Source organism: Marmota flaviventris, chromosome 7, assembly GCF_047511675.1.
Source record: "Marmota flaviventris isolate mMarFla1 chromosome 7, mMarFla1.hap1, whole genome shotgun sequence".
NCBI classification, from domain to species: domain Eukaryota; kingdom Metazoa; phylum Chordata; class Mammalia; order Rodentia; family Sciuridae; genus Marmota; species Marmota flaviventris.
The window spans coordinates 89,046,534-89,065,962 of NC_092504.1; the positions used below are offsets into that span (position 1 = coordinate 89,046,534).

Consider the following 19,429-nt stretch of genomic DNA (forward strand, 5'->3'; position numbering starts at 1 on the left):
CCCTAAGGTTTTATAGACAGTAGGAGTCCAGTACTTGTTGAAGGGGTTAAGACACCATTGCTGAATTGAACTAAGGATTTAGAAGTGTATGGTGTAAAAATGTTCCAAGTAACTTGATGATCTGAGTTTCTGACTAGGTGATGTAAAAAAGACATGCTATGAAAACTATCAAGGTGGTATCAAGGCTTGAACAGGATGATTTCCCCTAAACCATTCCTATGCTTGAGAAAAGGCATTTGTGTGGCAAAATAGTAGCTAGAGTTGCCATCAAAAAATTATAGCAATTAGTTATCTTCAATTATTGTTTCCTTTAGAAAAATAAAATCAACTAAAATCATAGGGGTCTCAAATAATGTAGAAAGCAATCCTGTATACTAAAACATAACAAAACACAAATAACACAGAACAAGCCTTTTGACTTTTTATTATTCAAAGCTTCATTTTTTTTTATTTAGCTTTCTGACTCTGTGCTTGTGCCTTCAACACTTTCACAACGATTTTCTGTTCCTCAATAAGGAAAGCACGCTTGATCCTAGAAAGAAAAATATTTTATGAATAGTCTCCAAAATATGAAAGTAAAGCCATCAAGAAACCTGGAAAAACAAGTCATTCTGGGCTTGTAGCTTAGTGGTGGAGCGCTTGCCCTGCACATGTGAGGAACTGGATTTGATCCTCTGCACCACTTAAAAATAAGCAATAAAGATATTGAGTCCATCTAAAACTAAGAAAATATTTAAAACAAAACATGTAATTCTATAATTCCATGCAAGTCATATTATCTGCCCTCCTCTTCTGAGTCATGATCAACTTATAAAATCATAACCACAAGAGACCACCCCACCACTTAGTAAGTTTCCACTTACAATTTCTTAATTATTGGGATTCAAAACACATGGATATTACTTCATTAGCAAAATATCTTAGAATGTTCTAGTCATGTTATTGCAAGTTTTCAGTAAAAATCAGCTATGAGATAGAACTAAAAATAAAGGGTAAAAGAGCTAGGCCTGAGAATTTATCTTAATGTGCCCAAATAATTAGATTCAATAAAGTTTACTAGTAAAAAGCCAATCAACTGTAGCTTGAAGCTCGTGACTCAGCTTATAGTTTTCCTGTTTCTTACAGAAGTCATAATTTAGTGCCCCTTTATAAAGGCAGAATGGCACATGCAAGGTATGGTGTCAAAAAATGTGGTTTAGGACTCAGCTAGACCACTTTGTAGAACCACCTGAATAGACTGGAGGCAAACTACTCCTCTGAATCAACTTCTTCACTTGAACTCAATTCCTTCCACTGAGTTCTTCTTTAGAGGCAATTTAATGAAACCAGTAGGGTTAAGATTAAAGGTCTTAAAAAAATCTGGACTCAATCTTGACCTTGTCATTTACTGGCTATGTGAATTTAACACCTGACTAATACACATTGACGACATAAACTTCAATACTACATTTACCTTTACTACTATAATTCTTTCCTATAACTAAAGACACAGCCCTCTACATTTCCGCTCCCCACAGCCTCCCCACCATTCAGCCATCAGGTCTTAAAGTGTCATTTCCTCACCCTTTGCAAAGAGAAACTCTACCTTCCAAATACCCATCTTTTTTGATCCAATGACTTCACCATCACCATGCTTTAATTTGTTTATAGCACACCAAAGGAGTCTCTGCACTGCTCAAAATGCACAAATTCCCATGTTTTTAAGATCTAAGCAGAAAACCTGCCTTTTATCCTGTAAAATCTTTCAGTCTGGCTCTTCTACTTTTCCATCTATGCAGGTCTTCTTACCTGCCTCCCTCATAAAACTGCAATCTTTTAATTTATCTAGCATTAAGTATTCCCGAGCTTTGAACTTGTTTAAAATTAGTTATTTTTTTTTAATCAGTCTTCTAACAACGACTAGCAAACAGGTAGTACACACACATATATATATTTGCCAAAAAAAGTCCATTTGATTTAAACATTTCACTTACCTATCACGAACACATTTAGCACACATGGAACCACCATAGGCCCTGCTGACATGTTTTTTTGTTTTAGACAATCTCATAAGAACTTTAGGTCTCACAGCACGAACCTGCATAAGGAAAATATTGAAATTACCTTATGATACTAATAACTTTGCCCGGTTTTGATGGGTGGTAAATTCAAATGTAAACTAGGTTACAAAGGGAAATGGTGTACCAATATATTCCAAAGGACATTTTACCACACTTTCCATATTGGTTTTAAAAAATAAAAAACAATCCACGTTCTGGACTGATTTGGATCTTAAGAGGGTTAGCAATTCTCAATCATCTTAGTGGTGCCCTTTCCTTCATTCATTTTCTTATCAAGGGATTAATGCACACAAGTTAAACCCTTACTATATATTGTTCATGGCAGAAGCATCACTTACCCCTCTAAGTCTGCCTGGGCACACACCACATGCAGATTTTGGTGCTTTCCCAACCTTCTTTGTATAAAGATAAACAATTCTATTACCAGGGGTTCGAGACCTAAAAGTGAGATAATAGTAAACAGTTCAGTATTCAGTGAAGTAAATGCCAATATATATTTTAAATTTTGGAAATACTTACAGCCTGGTTTTGTTAGAGGCTGTGTTGTAGGAAAGCCTACGACGGTATGTCAAACGCTGAACCATTCTGAGTGCCTAAATTAAAAATTAATAAAATCAAGTTTTGTCATTACAAACAATTCAAAGCTCAAAGCATCATCACATAATTTATATCATCCATATACACAGATACACATTTATAAGTAATACCTTTATATTAAGATTTTTTAAAAAAACTTTATTCCATTTATTTACTTATTTTTATGTGACACTGAGGATGGAATCCAGGGCCTTGCACAAGTCATGCTACTGCTCTACAGCTGAGCCATAACCCCAGCCCCAAGATATTTTAAAAGACTTTACATTAAAGCGAAAATGAATGTCACTTCTCCCACTGATAAATCAAATGTGGCACTTCATTAAAATTTTGGTTAACAGGCTCCTTCTTCAAAGAGCCAGATTTTGTTAGGAGTGGGGTCCAGAAATGTAGTACCTGGTAAGTAGGAGAAACCTCAGTTTAAATAAAGAGAAAAGTGACCCCTTAAAGTTGAATCCTTAGCTATTCCATTCAATGGCAAAATATACTGAAAAGAGTTTGCATTTTTTCCTCTAAAATGGGATATTTTACCTAATTTAGAAAGTTGTCATTAAGATTAAATGATAAACTATTTTTCCCAACTGTGGGTGGCACATATTAAGATGCATTCAGGATTCCAGGTCTTGCCCCAAAGTAGCATTTTAGTCAAGAAAACCTGCCTTTCTTTGGTTTTTGGTGTGTTTGGACTATGGCACCACTTTCCCCCTCCATTTATAAAATGGAACTGCGACTTGATGTTGTTACTTAGCAAATCGGCCATACAACAAACGATTTCATTTGGGAATGAACTATTCCAATTAACAAAAAGCGTAAGAAAAACCAGCTCAATCTTTGTTCCAAACTTTGTAACCGCTTCACCACAGAACTGTGAAGTGCCTTTGATGTCATAACCTGCTTACTAACATTACACTAACACGCAGCCATCAGACACCGATACTGACACAGAAGGCCACTAAGACCCAAGAAGCCACTATTTCTTTTTCATCTCCAAAACCAACACGAAAAACTCCCTTTATCACATTTTCTCTCCCTTACTATCGCCGAAAACAGAAGCTGGCATTGAAGCAACTATCCAAAACTGCCAGGTTCCTCTCCCTCCCTAAGCAGGACTTCTACTGCCGAGATACTAAAACGAGGGTGTTATGATCTAAAAATGCTCGGCGACTTCCCAGACTCAATCAACGCAGCCACCACTGGTTTGTGCCTCCAAATGCCGCACTACCAAGGTAGAGTTCCGGCTCCTCGCTTCCTCGGAAGGGCAGCCAGGATTGACGGTTTTTCGAAGCTAAAAGTACAGGACCTTTTCACCAACAGCCTCCCTGTTATGCCCCTTACCCTCACTCCAATTCAAAGAACTATTCCTAAGAGCTCCCTGCTCCCGCGATTTCTCGGATGGCGGCCGATTATACAGGGCATAAGTACACAGAGAAAAAAACAAGACACCATACCTCTAAACCCAGTCCCCGGAAGAGGAAGAAGAAAGCAGCGGAGAGGTCAAAAGTCAAATACGAATGCGCAAGACAGGAAGTGGCGTTAGAACCAGCGGCGTGACGGTAAGAATGCCGCCATGTTGTACGGAAGCCGACGCATCTCCCTTGGTAGGCGGGGACGCATATAGTCGCCGCCCTAAACCGAGTCTGCAGTGGGTGGGGAAATTCCCTAGTAGTGTGGAGCAACGCCGCACGGAGATGTTTTGGGAATGGTTATGGAAGCATACACTAATGACAGAGGAACCCAGAACTACTGAGGCGGGACAAAGTCAACTTCCTTCATTAGCACGGGCTCTACGACGAGTTTAACTTAAAGAGCCGCGACCTCTGGAGTTAGACCTGGATTTAAATCCTGACACCTCATTAGATGACTGACCTTCGAGGACCTTCCAGTCTTTTTGTCACTTACTCAGGGTACAAGCTTTACAAACAAATTAGAGTGTTAAGCCAGTATCTGTTAATTACTAACTATGTTTCTTTGGCGAAGCCCTTAAATCTTTAAAAGGAAGATATTAGTAACTACCCTGCAGTGTTATGTCATGATCAAAGGCATCCTGAAAGTCCAAGCACTTAGCACCGGGTCTTACAGAGAGTTAGTGCTCAATAAATGGTGACTAATTTTGTGATCATGTACAAAGAGCTACTTCAGGCTTTCCCTGAGTGGTAAAATTTGAGGTGGGCTATAAAGACAAGGAAAAGGAAGGATAAAAATCTCTAAAAAAAAGTACGTTTAAGGTTTAAGAGTCTGTATTTTTTCTGAAAATTGAGTTCTTACCTTTTATCATATTGTCAAAGGGATTCATGACCTCCAAAAAAGTCATGAGTGCTTTGCTTGGACTCTTAAGGGAGCATGCTAAAGGAGCCTTTAAGTTTTTATCTTAGATGAGGTTCCCCAGAAGTATACTGAGAGAACTGAGTGCTAGTTTATTGGAGAGGGCTCACAGAAAATACAACTGAAGGAGCTGAAGAGGGCAGAATCAGGTGACTCACTATGTGGTAGTAACTGAGGCCTCAGCTACCTAATAGGGAGCTCTGGAATTAAGATGGCTCTTCATAGATGTCACAAACCATCAAGGGAGTTTGTGCTCACACATTAGCCATTTATTGGCCTGTTGTATCTTGACCATGGCACCTTCCTGAAGTCATAGGCAGTGTCGTGAGGAAGGCCCTCAGAAGAGAGGATTTGGAATAGAGCACCCCTGTACCCACTCAAGTTTTCTTTAGGTTTCTCAATCCAACTAGCAAACTCAGAAATCAGGAGAGTGAGGGCAGATGCACTGTCCATAATAGATGTCTGCCTTGAATTGTGTGATTTGTTAATTCTGTTATGCCCCACATCGTTGCCATCTTTGTCATGACACCAGATGGAAGGTTCTCTCTTAAATAGCTGCTCCTCTCCTAATCTGGTCATGAACTGTTTTTCTCCTTTCCAGTTTTTTGATTTTTGACTTATGAAATCCTCTTCTTCTGTGTTAGCCATTTGGATGGAAGCTGTCATAGAGAGCCAAGACTGGTTTTTGAATGAATGAATGCAAATATTTACTAAGAATATGTTCTCTATATTTCTAGAAAGATTCTGCTGGGCAGATGAGTGCACAGATGGGAGCCCTTTACACACTGTATTGCAAATTACATTTCTGTCCATGCTCCCCCCCACCACCATACCAGAAAAGAAAAAGCCATCTCCCTATTGTAGTTTTCCCATATTGCACTTAACCTAGTTTTATAATGTAATTTTTTCCTCTCTTTCAATCTGAATTTGCATTTTTCCTGATCAGTCTTGCCAGAGATATGGCCATCTTATTAAAAATTTCAAAGGACCTCACTTGTTTTTTATTAATCTTTTTCTCCATTTCGGTTCTCTGTTCATTAATTTCTGGGTACACTTACTAAATATTTTATGAATTTGTGATGAACCTATCCTAGATTTTTTTTTCTGGTTTGGACTGGGAACCTTTGAGGTTTAACATTTGTTTATTTAAAGGGTTTTGATAAAGGTTATTAATTTTAATGTGGTCGAATTCATCAATTTTTTCTGAGTTTGTGCTTTTTATGTCCTGTTTAAAAAATCCTTTTCTACTCAGGTCTAGAAGATATTCACCTATAACTTCTAATAACTTAAAGCCTTTTTATAGAATCATTTAGAATTTTATTTTTCTGTATAGAATGAGTTAAAGATACAATTTTCTTTATTTCCATGTGAATATCCATCTTTTCCTTCTTCATTTACTGCATTATCACTTCTTTCCTCACCAATCTGATATAGTAACTTTGTCATATACCGAAGCTTATATATCTGTGGGTCTGTATCTGCCTTTTTATTGTGTACCACTGGTCACTTTGTCTTTTATTTTTTTAAATCAGTTTCACATTTTCTTCATTCATTAGTAAATCCTGTCCACAGGAAGGGCACATATGTACCATCTTTCCATCTTTACAGAAAGGAAATTATTGACTTTTTCTTTTCCAGATACATTTTAGAGTCAGATAATCTGGATTTTGTTTACATCTGCATTAAATCTATGGATCAACTAGAGAAAAACTAATATATTTATATGAAGTTTTTCTAAGTAAAATAATATATCTCTCCATGTTTTTAAGTCCTCTTTAATGTCCCTGAATAAAGTTTTATGATTTTTTTCTATAGAGATTTGCATGACTTTTGTTAGATTAATTTCTAGGTACCTGACATTTTCTTATTCTGTTGTAATGGTGACTTTTAAACTATGTCATCTAGTTATTTGTTGCTAGTATTTAGAAACATATTACATTGTTTATTAAATTTTACTTTCAACTATCTTGAGTGATTCTTCTATTATTTCTAGCTATTTGGCAAAGATTATTTTTAGATATTTCAAGATTTTTAGAAGCCATAATTTAAGATATTGACAAATAATAAGCATATATCATGAGAAATTTTTACAAATTAAACACACCCAGTTGAAGACAATATCCTCAGTGCTCCAAGTGGGTCTCCATTCCTCCTTCTGTTCCTTTGCCAGCTTTCTAAGGATAATCCTGATTTCTAACCCCACATATATGTCCTATTTTTTGCATTTTATATGACAATTCTTTTTGTCTAACTTCTTTTGCTCAATTTTTATGTTTATGAGATTCATCTATATTATTTTTCTTTGTTTTTTGGGTACTGGGAATTGAACTCAGGAGCATTCAACCACAGAGCCACATCCTCAGCCGTATTTTGTATTTTATTTAGAAATAGGGTCTCACTGAGTCACTTAGCACCTCACTTTTGCTGAAGCTGTCTTTGCACTCGTGATCCTCCTGCCTTAGCCTCCTGAGCTGCTGAGATTACGGGCGTGCATCACTGCACCTGGCTCCTCCATATTATTTTTCATTCTTACTGCTATGTAGCATTTCACTGAGCACTTACTTATTATTCTCCTGTTCAAGGGATTGAGTGCTTTCCAAGTTTGGGCTATTATGACTAGTGCTTCTGTGAACATCATGATACATGTCTTTGGATGAAGATAGTGTACATATTTCAGTTGAGTTTATTGGAATTGGTGGATCATAAGGTACATGGTAAAGGGAATTTTGCCAATATAATTAAGATTACTAATCAGTTGATCATAAATAAAGTCAAAATCCAAAGAGGGCTGAAGGAATGTGCTGGTAGCCATTATATACTTCATATAGAATTCAGTGCTTCCAGTTGTTTTTCTGTTTTTTGAACATATCTTTCTTTTTTTCCTTCTATCATAAGAAGTCAGAAATTATAGTCTTATTTTCACTCCTTTAGAAGGAATTGGTGTTTTGTTTATGTTTTTTTTTTCCTCTAGAAGTCTTCTAGGTTTGGTTTGCATTAGTTTTACTACAATATACCTTTTTTTTTTTTAAGTATTGGGGATTGAACTGAGGGCCCTCATACATGTTGGGCAAGTACTCTACCATTGAGCAACTCCCCCAGCCCCTTATAGGAATTTTCAAATCTTTCTTTTGATGTGTTTCATGAGTTTTAGAAAATTCTCACTTATAACCTGTTCAAGTATGGCTATTGCCCCATTTTTTTCTCTTTTTGAAATTCCAATGTATACTGCATTCATATCATTGTATCTCTAGATATTTTTATGGTTATCAGTTGCTACATAATAAACTAATGAAGACTTAACAGCATTAAATAACAAGCATTTTAGTATGTTCATGGATTCCTTGGGTCAGTAATTTCTGCAGTTTGTCTTTAATAACAATGAATAGAACCTCAGTGGGGGGTGACTTGAGCAGATGGGATGTAATTGGAGTTCTCCAGAGACACAGAACCAATAGGTTATTTATCTATTTATTATAGAAATTATAGGAATTGGTTCATATGATTAGGGATTGATTCATGTGATTATGGAGACTGTAGGGGTTCCATGATCTCTCTATCTGTGACCTGGATAACTAGGAAAACCAATGGTGCAAGTTCCAGAGTCCAAAGTCCTAAGAACCAGGAGCACTGATGTATAGGTCAGAAGAAAATGAATGTTGTAGGCCAAACAGAGAGAAAATTCATCTTTTCTCCACATTTTTTTCTATCTAGGCTCCCAGCATATTGAATGCCCACCTGCACTGGTGAAGGTTACATATATTGATTCCAATACCAATTTTATTTGGAAAAACCTGCATTAGATGTACCCAGAAATAATACTTTACTAGCTATTTGAGTGCTGCAGCCTGGCTGGGCACAATTCAGGAGCCACTTGTCAAAAGAAACGAACTTTATTTTTAGAACACACACACCAAACCACCCAGCTCCTCATGAAAAACCTTCAGAGCCCAACTGCCACCACCGGCTTCCCACAAGCCTCTCCACTTCCCCCACTCCTCCTGCTCTTGAGGCTGATTGGCTGGGTCCTGTGGGCAGAGCCAAAAAAAGTCCCCCAATGAGCAGCTCCATGGGGGGCGGGGGAACAGCCCAATGAGCATCACCGCAGAGGAGCCAATCAGTTGGCAGCTAAAAGTTTGCTGGGCCGCTGTGAGCCAATCATCAGCTGGCAGCTGGAAGTTTGCTGGCAGCTGGAAGTTTGCTGGGGCCCCTTCGGCTGTGGCTCTCAACATTTGAGCCCAGTCAAGTTGACATATAAAGCTAGCCATTGGAGAGGGGCTAGAATCATCTGAATACTTTTTAAATTCAATACCTGGCTCACCTGGAACTTTCAACCAGCACATTCACATCTAGCCATTTTGTAAGGACTAGAGTTTTCACAAATGGCAGCTTGTTTCTGAAAGAGAGGTTCTCAAGAAGGAACATCTTAGAAAGTATTCTAAGATAACCAGCAGAAGCTGCATGACCTTTTATAACTGAAACTTGGAAATCACATAGCACCACTTCTGACATAATCTATTGGTCATGACTGACACAAGCCCACCCAGATTCAAAGGATAGGTAAATATATCCTTACTCTTGAATAAAGTATCACTGATTTTAGGATCATATTTTAAACCTCCATGATTTATATCTGTCTTTTTAAAACTTGCAACTATTTGTTCTTCCTTGCTTCAGACTTCTTTTTTCCTGTCCTTTCAGTTCACTAGTTCTTTCTTCAGCTATGTCTAATGTACTGTGAAATTCATCCAACTCATTAATGTGAGTTATTGTATTTTCAATTCTAAGCTTTCCACTTCCTATTCTAGATTGAAATTTTCCATCTTGACTTATTTTCTTTCTTTTGTTGTTGTTGTTGTTTAAAGAGATCTTTTTAATGAATACAAAAGCTTGTGAAACAGCATTCTGTTACAATTACACAGCTCTGAACAGGTGAAATCATGGTTACCAAACAACTATTTTTATTAGAGCATCTGAAGTATCTGAAAAAGGGAAGTAATAATAAATAACTGTAGCTGCATCACAAGACACTCATTTATTTAATTGCAATAGTGGATCTTGCTACTACATTTTATTCTAAACTTCTTTTTTATTCTTCAGATTCTCTAGGCTTACAAATATCATCAAGCTTCAAAATCATTCTAACAGTTTGTGTTGCAAGAGATATCTGTTGCTTTTTGCTAATCAAGATTTCTATGACATGTTGCATATCATTTGCACCCTTGTGTAAAAAGCCAATTCCAAGAACAGGTTCATCTCCTTAACTTGTCTGGCTTGACTACAGTCATCATCTGGATGGGATTCATGCCACTGTATTCAGAAAGGGCCATGGGGATGACCTCAAATGCGTCTGCAAAAGTTCTCATGATCTACTGCTTCAAGGTTGGGCACTTATCTGCCTCTTGGATAACTGCCAAAGCACAAGTTATTTCAGCAGCACCTCCTCCATACACCACATTATTATCATGGATGAGGTTCTGGATGACACACAAAGTATCATGATGGGACCGTTTGCTTCTTCAATGATCATCTTATTTCCTCTTCTAATGAAGATGTTTATAGTTCTGGAATTCTTGCACTGCTCAATGACAAGCATCTTATCTTTAGTTGTGCCAAATGAAATCTCTTGTACCCAGACTGGCAAAGCCCAGCTTCTTGAGCTTGAGTTCTGAGAATCAAGGGACAATCCATCCTCCCATTGCAATGGCAATCAGCTCAATTTCAGGTCCTCCTATCCAATGAACTGCAGGCAGGTTATTCTGAAGAAGTAAATGATTTGCTTTATCATCAAAGCCCCACTGGCAAATGGCTAGGTTAGCACCAGTTTCTTTAATTTGTTGAATCATCTCTTCAAACTTCTCCTTTTCATATTTTTGAAGGGCTTTAAAATATTCCACAGAGTACATCCAGCTTGTGCTTTGTCTTTGGTTTAGGTGGTTCAAAGGGACATGTGAGAATTGCAAGTTTAGCATTTTCTATTTTTTTTTAGCATAGGTGGGTGACGAAATCCTTTTCCACGATTACACCCTGAATAAGTTTGGTGTCCTCCAGCCTCCCACCCACTTTGTTTTCTACTTTGTTGAGCTCAAAGTCAACATCTTTCCATTCCGTATCTGTGAGGACAGCATTCACAGTAATCTTGGCCATTTGTCAATGACAACTGTTAACAACTTTGGAGCCCACTGTGGATTTTGCAGTTTTTAAAGTTTTGTCATATAGGCTTTGTATGTTTCCTATTAAGTTTGTTTCTAGGTATTTTATTTGCTTTGTTGCTAATGCAAATGACTTCTTTTCCATTATTCCATTCACTATGTTCTTTTAAATTGAAGGCAATGGATTTTTGTTTTCCTGCTACCTTACTAAATTTTTCTTATTATTATTAACCTTTAAAATTAACTTTGGTGTTTCTAGTTCTTATACCTCCTGTCCAATCCCATTAGCTGATACCACAAATAACAGTACTCTACAGTAGTGTAGCTAATGGTCCTTTTTGCCTTGTTCCTGACTTTAGTAGGAAAATTTGCAGTATTCTCCATTAAATTATGTATTAATAAAATAGCCATTAATTAGCATTTCTTAATTTACTTTTTATGTCAGGAATGGGTATTGGATTTGTAAATTTCCTTCACACTACCTATTAATGTGATAACTTAAATTCCTCTTTAGAACAACTAAGGTAGTGGATAATATTTTGGGGATAATGGAATCATTTTTCCAGTTTGTACAAAGGCAACTTGATGTCCATGTTTTACTGTCTGTTTCTGTCCCTGGATTGCTGTTTTTCTATGTATATGCATGGCTCACCCTCATTTCTTTTACATGTTTGCTCAAGGTCATTTTTGCAGTGAGGCTTATTCTGTCTCATTTGAATTACATTTTGCTCTCCTTACTGGCACCCTTAGGTCCCCCAAACTGTTCCTATTGTTTCACACTTAAGATTTAACATGTATATATTTATTTATTATGCTTATTGCTTGCTGTTTATTGTCTGTCTTCACTAGAAATACACTCCACAAGGCTGGGGATGTTTTGTCCGATTTTGGGACCAGGGATTAAACCCAGGGGTGCTTAACCACTCAGCCACATCCCCAGCACTTCTTACATTTTATTTAGAGACAAGGTCTTGTTGAGTTGCCTAGGGCCTCACTAAGTTGCTGAGGCTGGCCTTAAACTTATGATTCTCCTGCCTCAGCCTCTTAAACCCCTGGGATTACAGGCATGTATCACCTTTCTTTATTAACTGATATTTTTATAATGCCTGGAGCGTTGCTTGGTAAGCACTTAAAAATATTTTTTAAAAAATAATGGGAAGAAAGTGGAGCCCATTAAGGAATGGTGAGAGGGGGCATTTGGACTTGAGCCTACTATTCAAGTTGAACTTTAAATAAAAAAATTTACAATTATTACATACAGTCAGGACAATGAAAGATTTTCATGTAGAACTTTTGCACTTTATCCTATTATTATGCCTCATAGCCTGTACTGCACCATGAATTAATATATCTTATTAACCTTGTGATTATTTGCAGGAAGCTCAATTATAGTATTTACATTAAATTCTTAGATATTAATGCATTAATTGGTTCAATGTAAACATTTGAAATATGTCATATTTTTTAGTGATCTTTCTCTGGCATGTCTTCATTTTTAAAATTGACATTGAGAACCTTAAGAAAAGTATCAGGAGAGGCCCAAGATTTTCTCAGCCTCTGAGGCCCTGATACAGACCCCCTGCTCATCACTTTCTCGGCTGCTCTGGGTTTTCTCTTGAATCCTGCTAAATGTGTCACTGCATCTTTAATTACTTTGTCAGCTTGAGCTGGAGTTTAGAGATAACTGTTGCTACAAATAGTTAAAATATCAGCGCATTTTAACCACTGTAAATTTTAGACTAAGAATTTGAGAACAAATTAGATTTTTCTAATAGAAATGTTCTGTGCCTAAAGCCCTAAAGGGGAGTAAGGAAACCAATTAACTTCAATTTAAATAATCATGTCTTAAGTAGCAAATGAACCAAGTTCTATTGTTAGAGAACAACTGTATTAAATCCCCCATAGGTTAGCTTCAAAATGACATTAATGCAGTGGTTTCTTGTCTTACTAATGAAATAAGTTTCTGTTGGTCATTGTGCTCTCTGTTGTCTTGCTGGACAATGTTACTTAGAGTAGAGGAGGGGAATGATTGAAAGATCAAGGAAAGAATAGTTGTGGGAAATTCCCATAGATGTTCCTATTGTTAGTAACTTTTTTAATAAAAGAAACAAAACAACTAATAATTTTATTCCCTGATTGGGGGGGTGTTTAAGAAACCGAGAAAAGCTTATTTTCTTCTAAAACATATATATGTATATACATATATATCTATATGTAATACCTATATATAAAGTCATACATATATAATATATGATTTTCTGTTTGTACTTGCTATTTAAAAATAATGTACTTATGATGATGGAGATCACTACTGCTATTTTAGATACAAACAGGCCTACTAATTTATAACCATAATGACCGAATTTCTGCCAGTCTCCAAACATTAAAGCAACCATCAAAAATATATTAATGAGATATATATTATTAATAAGGTATAAAAGGCATGCACTAAATTCTGGCAGTGTGTTAATGCTTGGAGGTTGATTTTGGATGAATTAATGGTGTAGAGTACAAAGAGCATGAGTTTGGCAGATAGTTGGAAGCCAGATCATGGAAGGTTTTAAATGCTATGCTCAAAGGCTTCAACTCTATTTTTCTCATGCCATCTCTTTTGATTTCTTCCTCTTCATGAGCTTTGGCCATCCGAAATCAGGGTAACCTTACTGGGATTGTCTCTTTATTTTTCATGTGGGGATAATAATCCTACATGATGGGTGAGCTGGGAGAATGAACAGAGGAACACATGCCACTGAGGCTCATACACAATGGATGCTCAATAAATTTTGGTCTTAGTATTATTTTCTAGAAATGAAATGTTGCTTTCTGCTCTCCCTTGTTAACCAATTTTGCACATCACTGTCACATCTTGTCCCTTCCTAATGTTTCTGGGCTTTGAAGAGAAACTTTTCATTTCTTTGTGGTCTTCTGGGGAATTCTAAAGAAGCACTATAGAATTTACCAAAATGGAAAATAGCATGGGTTGACAGAAAATGGAAGAACGAGTTAAAGGGGTCAGTGTATCAAAGCCTTGCCTTCATGGAGATACTTTTTTCCTCATAAACAGCTAGCTGCCTTTGGGGACCACAAAACCTGTGTCTTTGTCCAATTATTTATGCAAATTAAGACAGTTTAACTGGGAAAGGCTTAGTGAAATGTTGTAGAAAAATCTAGTACACTTCCACTATTGCTTGTTTAACAGCAGTGCTATTTTGTAGCAAGAGGAAAATAATTTTGCAGAACACTCCCCCACCCCCACATAAAAAGTATATAATATCATGTTTGTGTTGAAACTTTTTCTTCCAAAATGTCATAACCCCATACGAAAGAGAATTAAAATCCTGTTATTTTAATTTACATCTAGCCACAAGATAAGTAAAGTTATCATTGAAATTCTAATTAAATGGGATGATTGACTAAGGTAGCACATCAAAGAAGAGAAGTGAATATGATAAGTCGAAGACTTATTAATTAGTCTGCGTGGAAGAAATTCCAGGGATGTCAAGCTGAGCCTGCTGCAAGGAGAAAAAAAGCAGACAAGAAAACGCTCATTTCTTTGAAGTTAGGAACTGAGATAGAAATGGAGGTAATTGCGTCTGACTGGATCCAGTAATGAAGAGCTGTAAATCAGAGCTCAGAATCGAAGGAAAGATTCAAGTAACGAATGTGGCTGCCCCCCCTGCTGCGAAGAAACAGAATGCAGAGCGCACTAATTGACCCAGCCTATTTCCCAGTAGTTCTCTGTTATTATTTATTAATTTTTAATTTCTAAATTATTTACGTCCTGGGAAATTATTCTTGACAGCCTGTTAGGCGTGCCAAAGTTAATGGAGGATGAAAGGACTGGTACCAGAATTAGCAGGGATATAGTCACAGGCTACTGGATTTAATGATTTTGGAAAGAAAAATTGATTTCACACAGCGTGTCACTTTATACTACTTTAGGGATACACCAGCTATTTGATTAATTGAGGAATAACCGATTCAAAGTATATTTGAAGTGTAAATGAGTCACAGTGCTCAGCTGTTTACTTTTCCCCTTTTCTGAGAGATCTGAATTTTCTTGAAGCCTATGATTAAAAGCTGATGAAGACACACTTGCACGCCTTGAATGCACACCTGTTTGATTTGTACTAAATTCAGAAGGGAGGAAAATCCTGAAATCTAAGAGAAGGTATTTTTCACTATTCTTTCTCCCTTCTAATCTCTTTCAGTGATTTCTTTACTCCAGCCCACAGACACAGCAGTAGGTGCAGCCTCCATCCCTAGGAAAATTTCTCATTGGCCTTAAAGCAATCAGAAAGTAATAGTGCCTGCTAATGAAGAGAAGGAGCAAAGAGAAGAAAAATATATGAAAAGGACACAATGACTTCAATGAAGAAGAGCCAGCGAGTGATTTGATAGGGAAATGAGTGAGGCAGGATTATACCATTACCATCCAGCCTGTGCCATTTATGACTTTGCCTTTCTGCTATTCATCATTAGCCCTGATGGGTCTACTGTCACTATCTCTACTCCTCTACCTTGACGTAGTCCTTTAATTGGTTTCCTTAGGTCAAATCTTCTTCTAATGGATTCTACATTAGTGCTTCTCAAATTTTAACGTGCAAACAAATTACTTGGGGCTCTTGCTACTTGACAGATTTAGAGACAAGTGGGTCTGGGAGCAGGGCCTGAGACTCTGCATTTCTAGTACACTCTTCTGTGAGGTCCATGCTGCTGGCCTTCCACCATTCTTTGAGCAACAGGGTCATACAAAACTCTGTAAATCCATTTTCTTTAAAACAATGTTTTTAACCATGTAACACTTGCATTCAGAATCCTTTAGCCTGACATTTAACAACATCCCAATTTGCCCAACTGGGCATATCCCGTACATTCCCATTTCCATGTTTTCGTTTTGGTACTGGGGGTTGAATTCTGGGGTGCTTAACCACTGAGCAACATCCCCAGCCCTTTTTTGTATTTTATTTAGACAGGGTCTCACTAAATTGCTTAGGGCCTCATTAAATTGCTGGGGCTGGCTTTGAACTCGTGCGTGATCCTTCTGCCTCAGCTTCCAAAGGCCCTGGGATTACAGGCATGCACCACTACTCCCAGCACCTCCATGTTTTTGTTGATGCCATTTCTTCTTCATGAAATGCCTGTGTCTTTGGGGATTCTACCAGTGCCTCAAGGTGTATTTCAAATGCCACATCCTCAATGTTGGCTATTCTACCTTTTCCCACAACCAGACATGGGTTCTCCTTCAAATTCTTTATCTTACACTTTTTTTGGCCATGGTATCTTTGATCTTAAGTTATTGTTGTTAATGCAGTAATTTTTCCTATTTACATATAGGATTGGTGTGCCTATAGAAGTAGAGACTGGGCCTTGTCTTTGTATCCTCCTCAAGTACAGGTGCAAAGCAAAGCACAGAGTATATCTTTAAGGAATATTTCAGTCAAGCTGAATTATATGAGAGTATATATCACATAGTTCCTGCAAACTTGTAGCATCTCTGAAATCCTTAAACATCATTCACAGGTTCTGATTTTTTTGTTACTTTAATTTATTCATTAATGTACTTACTCTTTTACTCATAAGCAATTGAGGGTTCTTTTTGTGGCAGGGCAGTGCCCCAGGGGCTGAGAACACCGAATTGAAACAACGGCATCCCCCACTAAGAGGTGATGACACTCCCATGCTTAATTGCCCTTCTCTGTACCACTTTTGTATCTCCTAACGCCAACTCCCAAATATATAAATTATCCAAGCAAGAACTCATTCACCTTACAAAAAAGCAAAAGTATTCTTGATAATTCTGTATCTGTTAGAGATCCAAGCACCATTACCTCAGAATTTGGACTGCTATGAATCCTGAGGAACTTTCTATTGTAATTGGACTTTGCATATGTCATTCTTTCCAAAAAAATTTAAAATTCTTAAAGCCTTGGCCATTTACCATAACTCTTCCCAGCCCATCCCCATCTCCAAGACAAGATTTTAATCACTGCACCAGATCTTTAATTGTTGCTGCTATTTGTCCTAGGTTCCCCAAGGTAGGGCTCCACTACAGTTTATTTTAGTTTTGCATTACTGGGAATTAAACCTGGGGCACTGTACCACTGAGCTACATCCCAAGCTCTTTTTCTTTTCTTTCTTTTTTGAAACGGGGTCTCACTAAATTGCACTTGAACTTGAGATGGATTTGAACTTGAGATCTTACAAACATACTCCTCCTGTCCAGCCCTATGACACTTTAATGAACTTACCCTGCACCTTTTTTTTTTTTCAAATTCTTTCCCTTTTTCTCTCTGTGTTTTCTGCTTGTATCTCATACCCTTTGTCCTTCCCCAATTTCCAGCCTTAACTTCTATATTCTAGCAAATGCAGAGGGAAAAAATATTTAAGAAAAACTTATATTTACCATAAAGATTCAGTCAAAAAATAAACCACAACAAGCAATATGTCGTGAAATGTATGAGAGAGAAATATGGGGTAGATGGTGTCTAACTACCTAAACTAAGATAAAGAAAATAATATTATGGTTCTTTAATGACAGGAAATAGATGCCAACTCTGGGTAATAAGCAAACAGGGAAGGAGAAAGATGCAGGATTGCTCAGAGAAGACACAATGTAATTCAATGGAACTGGATTTAGAAATGAAGGACTGGCTCCCAGTGCGAGACTGATCCCTTAGCATCAGGCTAGGAGAACCTGCTGGGTCTAGATTTTACTCTCTTTGCTAACAACTGACTCAAAAGTGGAATGACACAGAGAGAAGAAAATTACTGGAACTGAGCCATTCTTCTTGGAAAGACCAGCTACTGGTTGCTTTGTCTCCAGAGCCATCTTGGTTCCATTTCTTCTTAAAATTGTATCTGTTTAGCTTTTTCTTCAACTGATTTTTATCACTGGAAGCCAAAGCACTCTGATATAAGAGACTGTTAGAATAGCAGGTGCTCAGCAGAGGTTTGCTTATCTTCCAAGTAGAATATCTGATATGAACAGCGTGTCTTTTTACTCTTCTCACAGCTCTAAACGATTTACTGAGAACAACACCCTTAAAGAAGAGGCAGTCAAAGGGGAGCTTCAGTGGAATTATTTTAAAATATTACTTAAAAGGCCAAACCTTAGAGCTACTAGAAGTGAAAGTGTAGAAACTCTTTTGGTGGAATATTTTTAGTGGTCATGTTCATATCAGCATATGAGTAATTCAAACTGCTAGTTACTAAGGCACAGTGTAAAGCAAAACCAGTATGGTTCTGGCATAGGAACAGACCAATGGAACCAAATAGTACAGAAATTTATCTATATGTAGATGGGAATTCGATATATGATAAATGCTGTAAAAATGGAAAAGAATGTTTTCTTTTAGAGTTTTAGCTTATAAAAGGCTGAATCCTTTTATTCTTCTCCTTCTCCTTCTCCTTACTGGGGAGTGAATCCAGGGCTGCTTAACCACTGAGCCGCATCCCTGGCCCTATATTGTTTTTTTTTTTTTTCTTTTTGAGACAGGGTCTCACTGAGTTACTTAGGGCTTTGCTAAGTTGCTGAGGCTGGCTTTGAACTCTCAATCCTCCTGCCTCAGCCTCTGGGATTACAGGTGAGCAACACCACACCTGTCTAAAGGTTAATCCTGTAATTTATAATTTAGCTCATTTATTTTTATTGTGATATCTGAGAAAATGTCAATCATTACATTTTCTGTCTTTGATTATTGAATATTTAGCAAGAATTCTTTCCATTTCAGGAAAATATTACATTGGAGTTAATAGTACTCTATTCTTTTGTAATTCTCTTGAGGAACAATGGCAAAGAACAAGATCACTAAAGCCATGGTCTTCTGTTTCCTTCAACAGTTTTATAACTTAGCAATGATTCTTTCTTTCTTTCTTTCTTTTTTTTTTTGTAACAGGGAATTGAACTCCAGGGATACATAATCACTAAGCCACATCCCTATCCCTTTTTATTTTTTGTTTTGAGACAAAGTCTTGCTAAGTTGCTTAAGGCCTTGCTAAATTGCTGAGGCTAGCTTTGAACACATGATCCTCCTGCCTCACCTCCCCAAGCCTCCTGAGCTGCTGGGATTATAGGCATGCCTCATCACACCCATCTGCAATGATTCTTAACATTAGGATGTATATACTAAGACTTCTAAACATCTGTACCAAAAGCTCTTTTCATAGAACCTGCCTTAGAAAACTGAGCACAAATATTTTTAATATATACCATACAGTGGAACAAAGCAATAAAGGAAACAGTAATTCTTTGTATTAAAACTCCAATAATTCTGTTTTTCAAAATCTAGCATAGATTGGTCA

General features: G+C 37.2%; 1 protein-coding gene and 1 pseudogene across 3 annotated transcripts in view; both read right to left on the reverse strand.

The window, feature by feature from the left end:
- Positions 1-408: 408 nt before the first annotated feature.
- Rpl34 (ribosomal protein L34) overlaps positions 409-19,429 on the reverse strand; it is a 535,705-nt gene continuing 516,684 nt past the window's right edge. For 2 of the 3 annotated variants that reach the window (XM_071614480.1, XM_071614481.1), the window contains exons 2-5: positions 2,580-2,655; positions 2,399-2,498; positions 1,974-2,077; positions 413-532 (exon numbers count right to left, since the gene is read on the reverse strand). In XM_071614480.1, the coding sequence (XP_071470581.1) occupies positions 448-532; positions 1,974-2,077; positions 2,399-2,498; positions 2,580-2,644 (354 nt within the window). In that variant the 5' untranslated portion in view covers positions 2,645-2,655 and the 3' untranslated portion in view covers positions 413-447. Of the gene's footprint in view, positions 533-1,973; positions 2,078-2,398; positions 2,499-2,579; positions 2,656-4,102; positions 4,133-19,429 lie in introns of those variants that run through there. The other variant, XM_027935493.2, reaches the window with a different exon arrangement.
- On the reverse strand, positions 10,063-11,270 carry LOC114092828 (T-complex protein 1 subunit epsilon pseudogene; annotated as a pseudogene).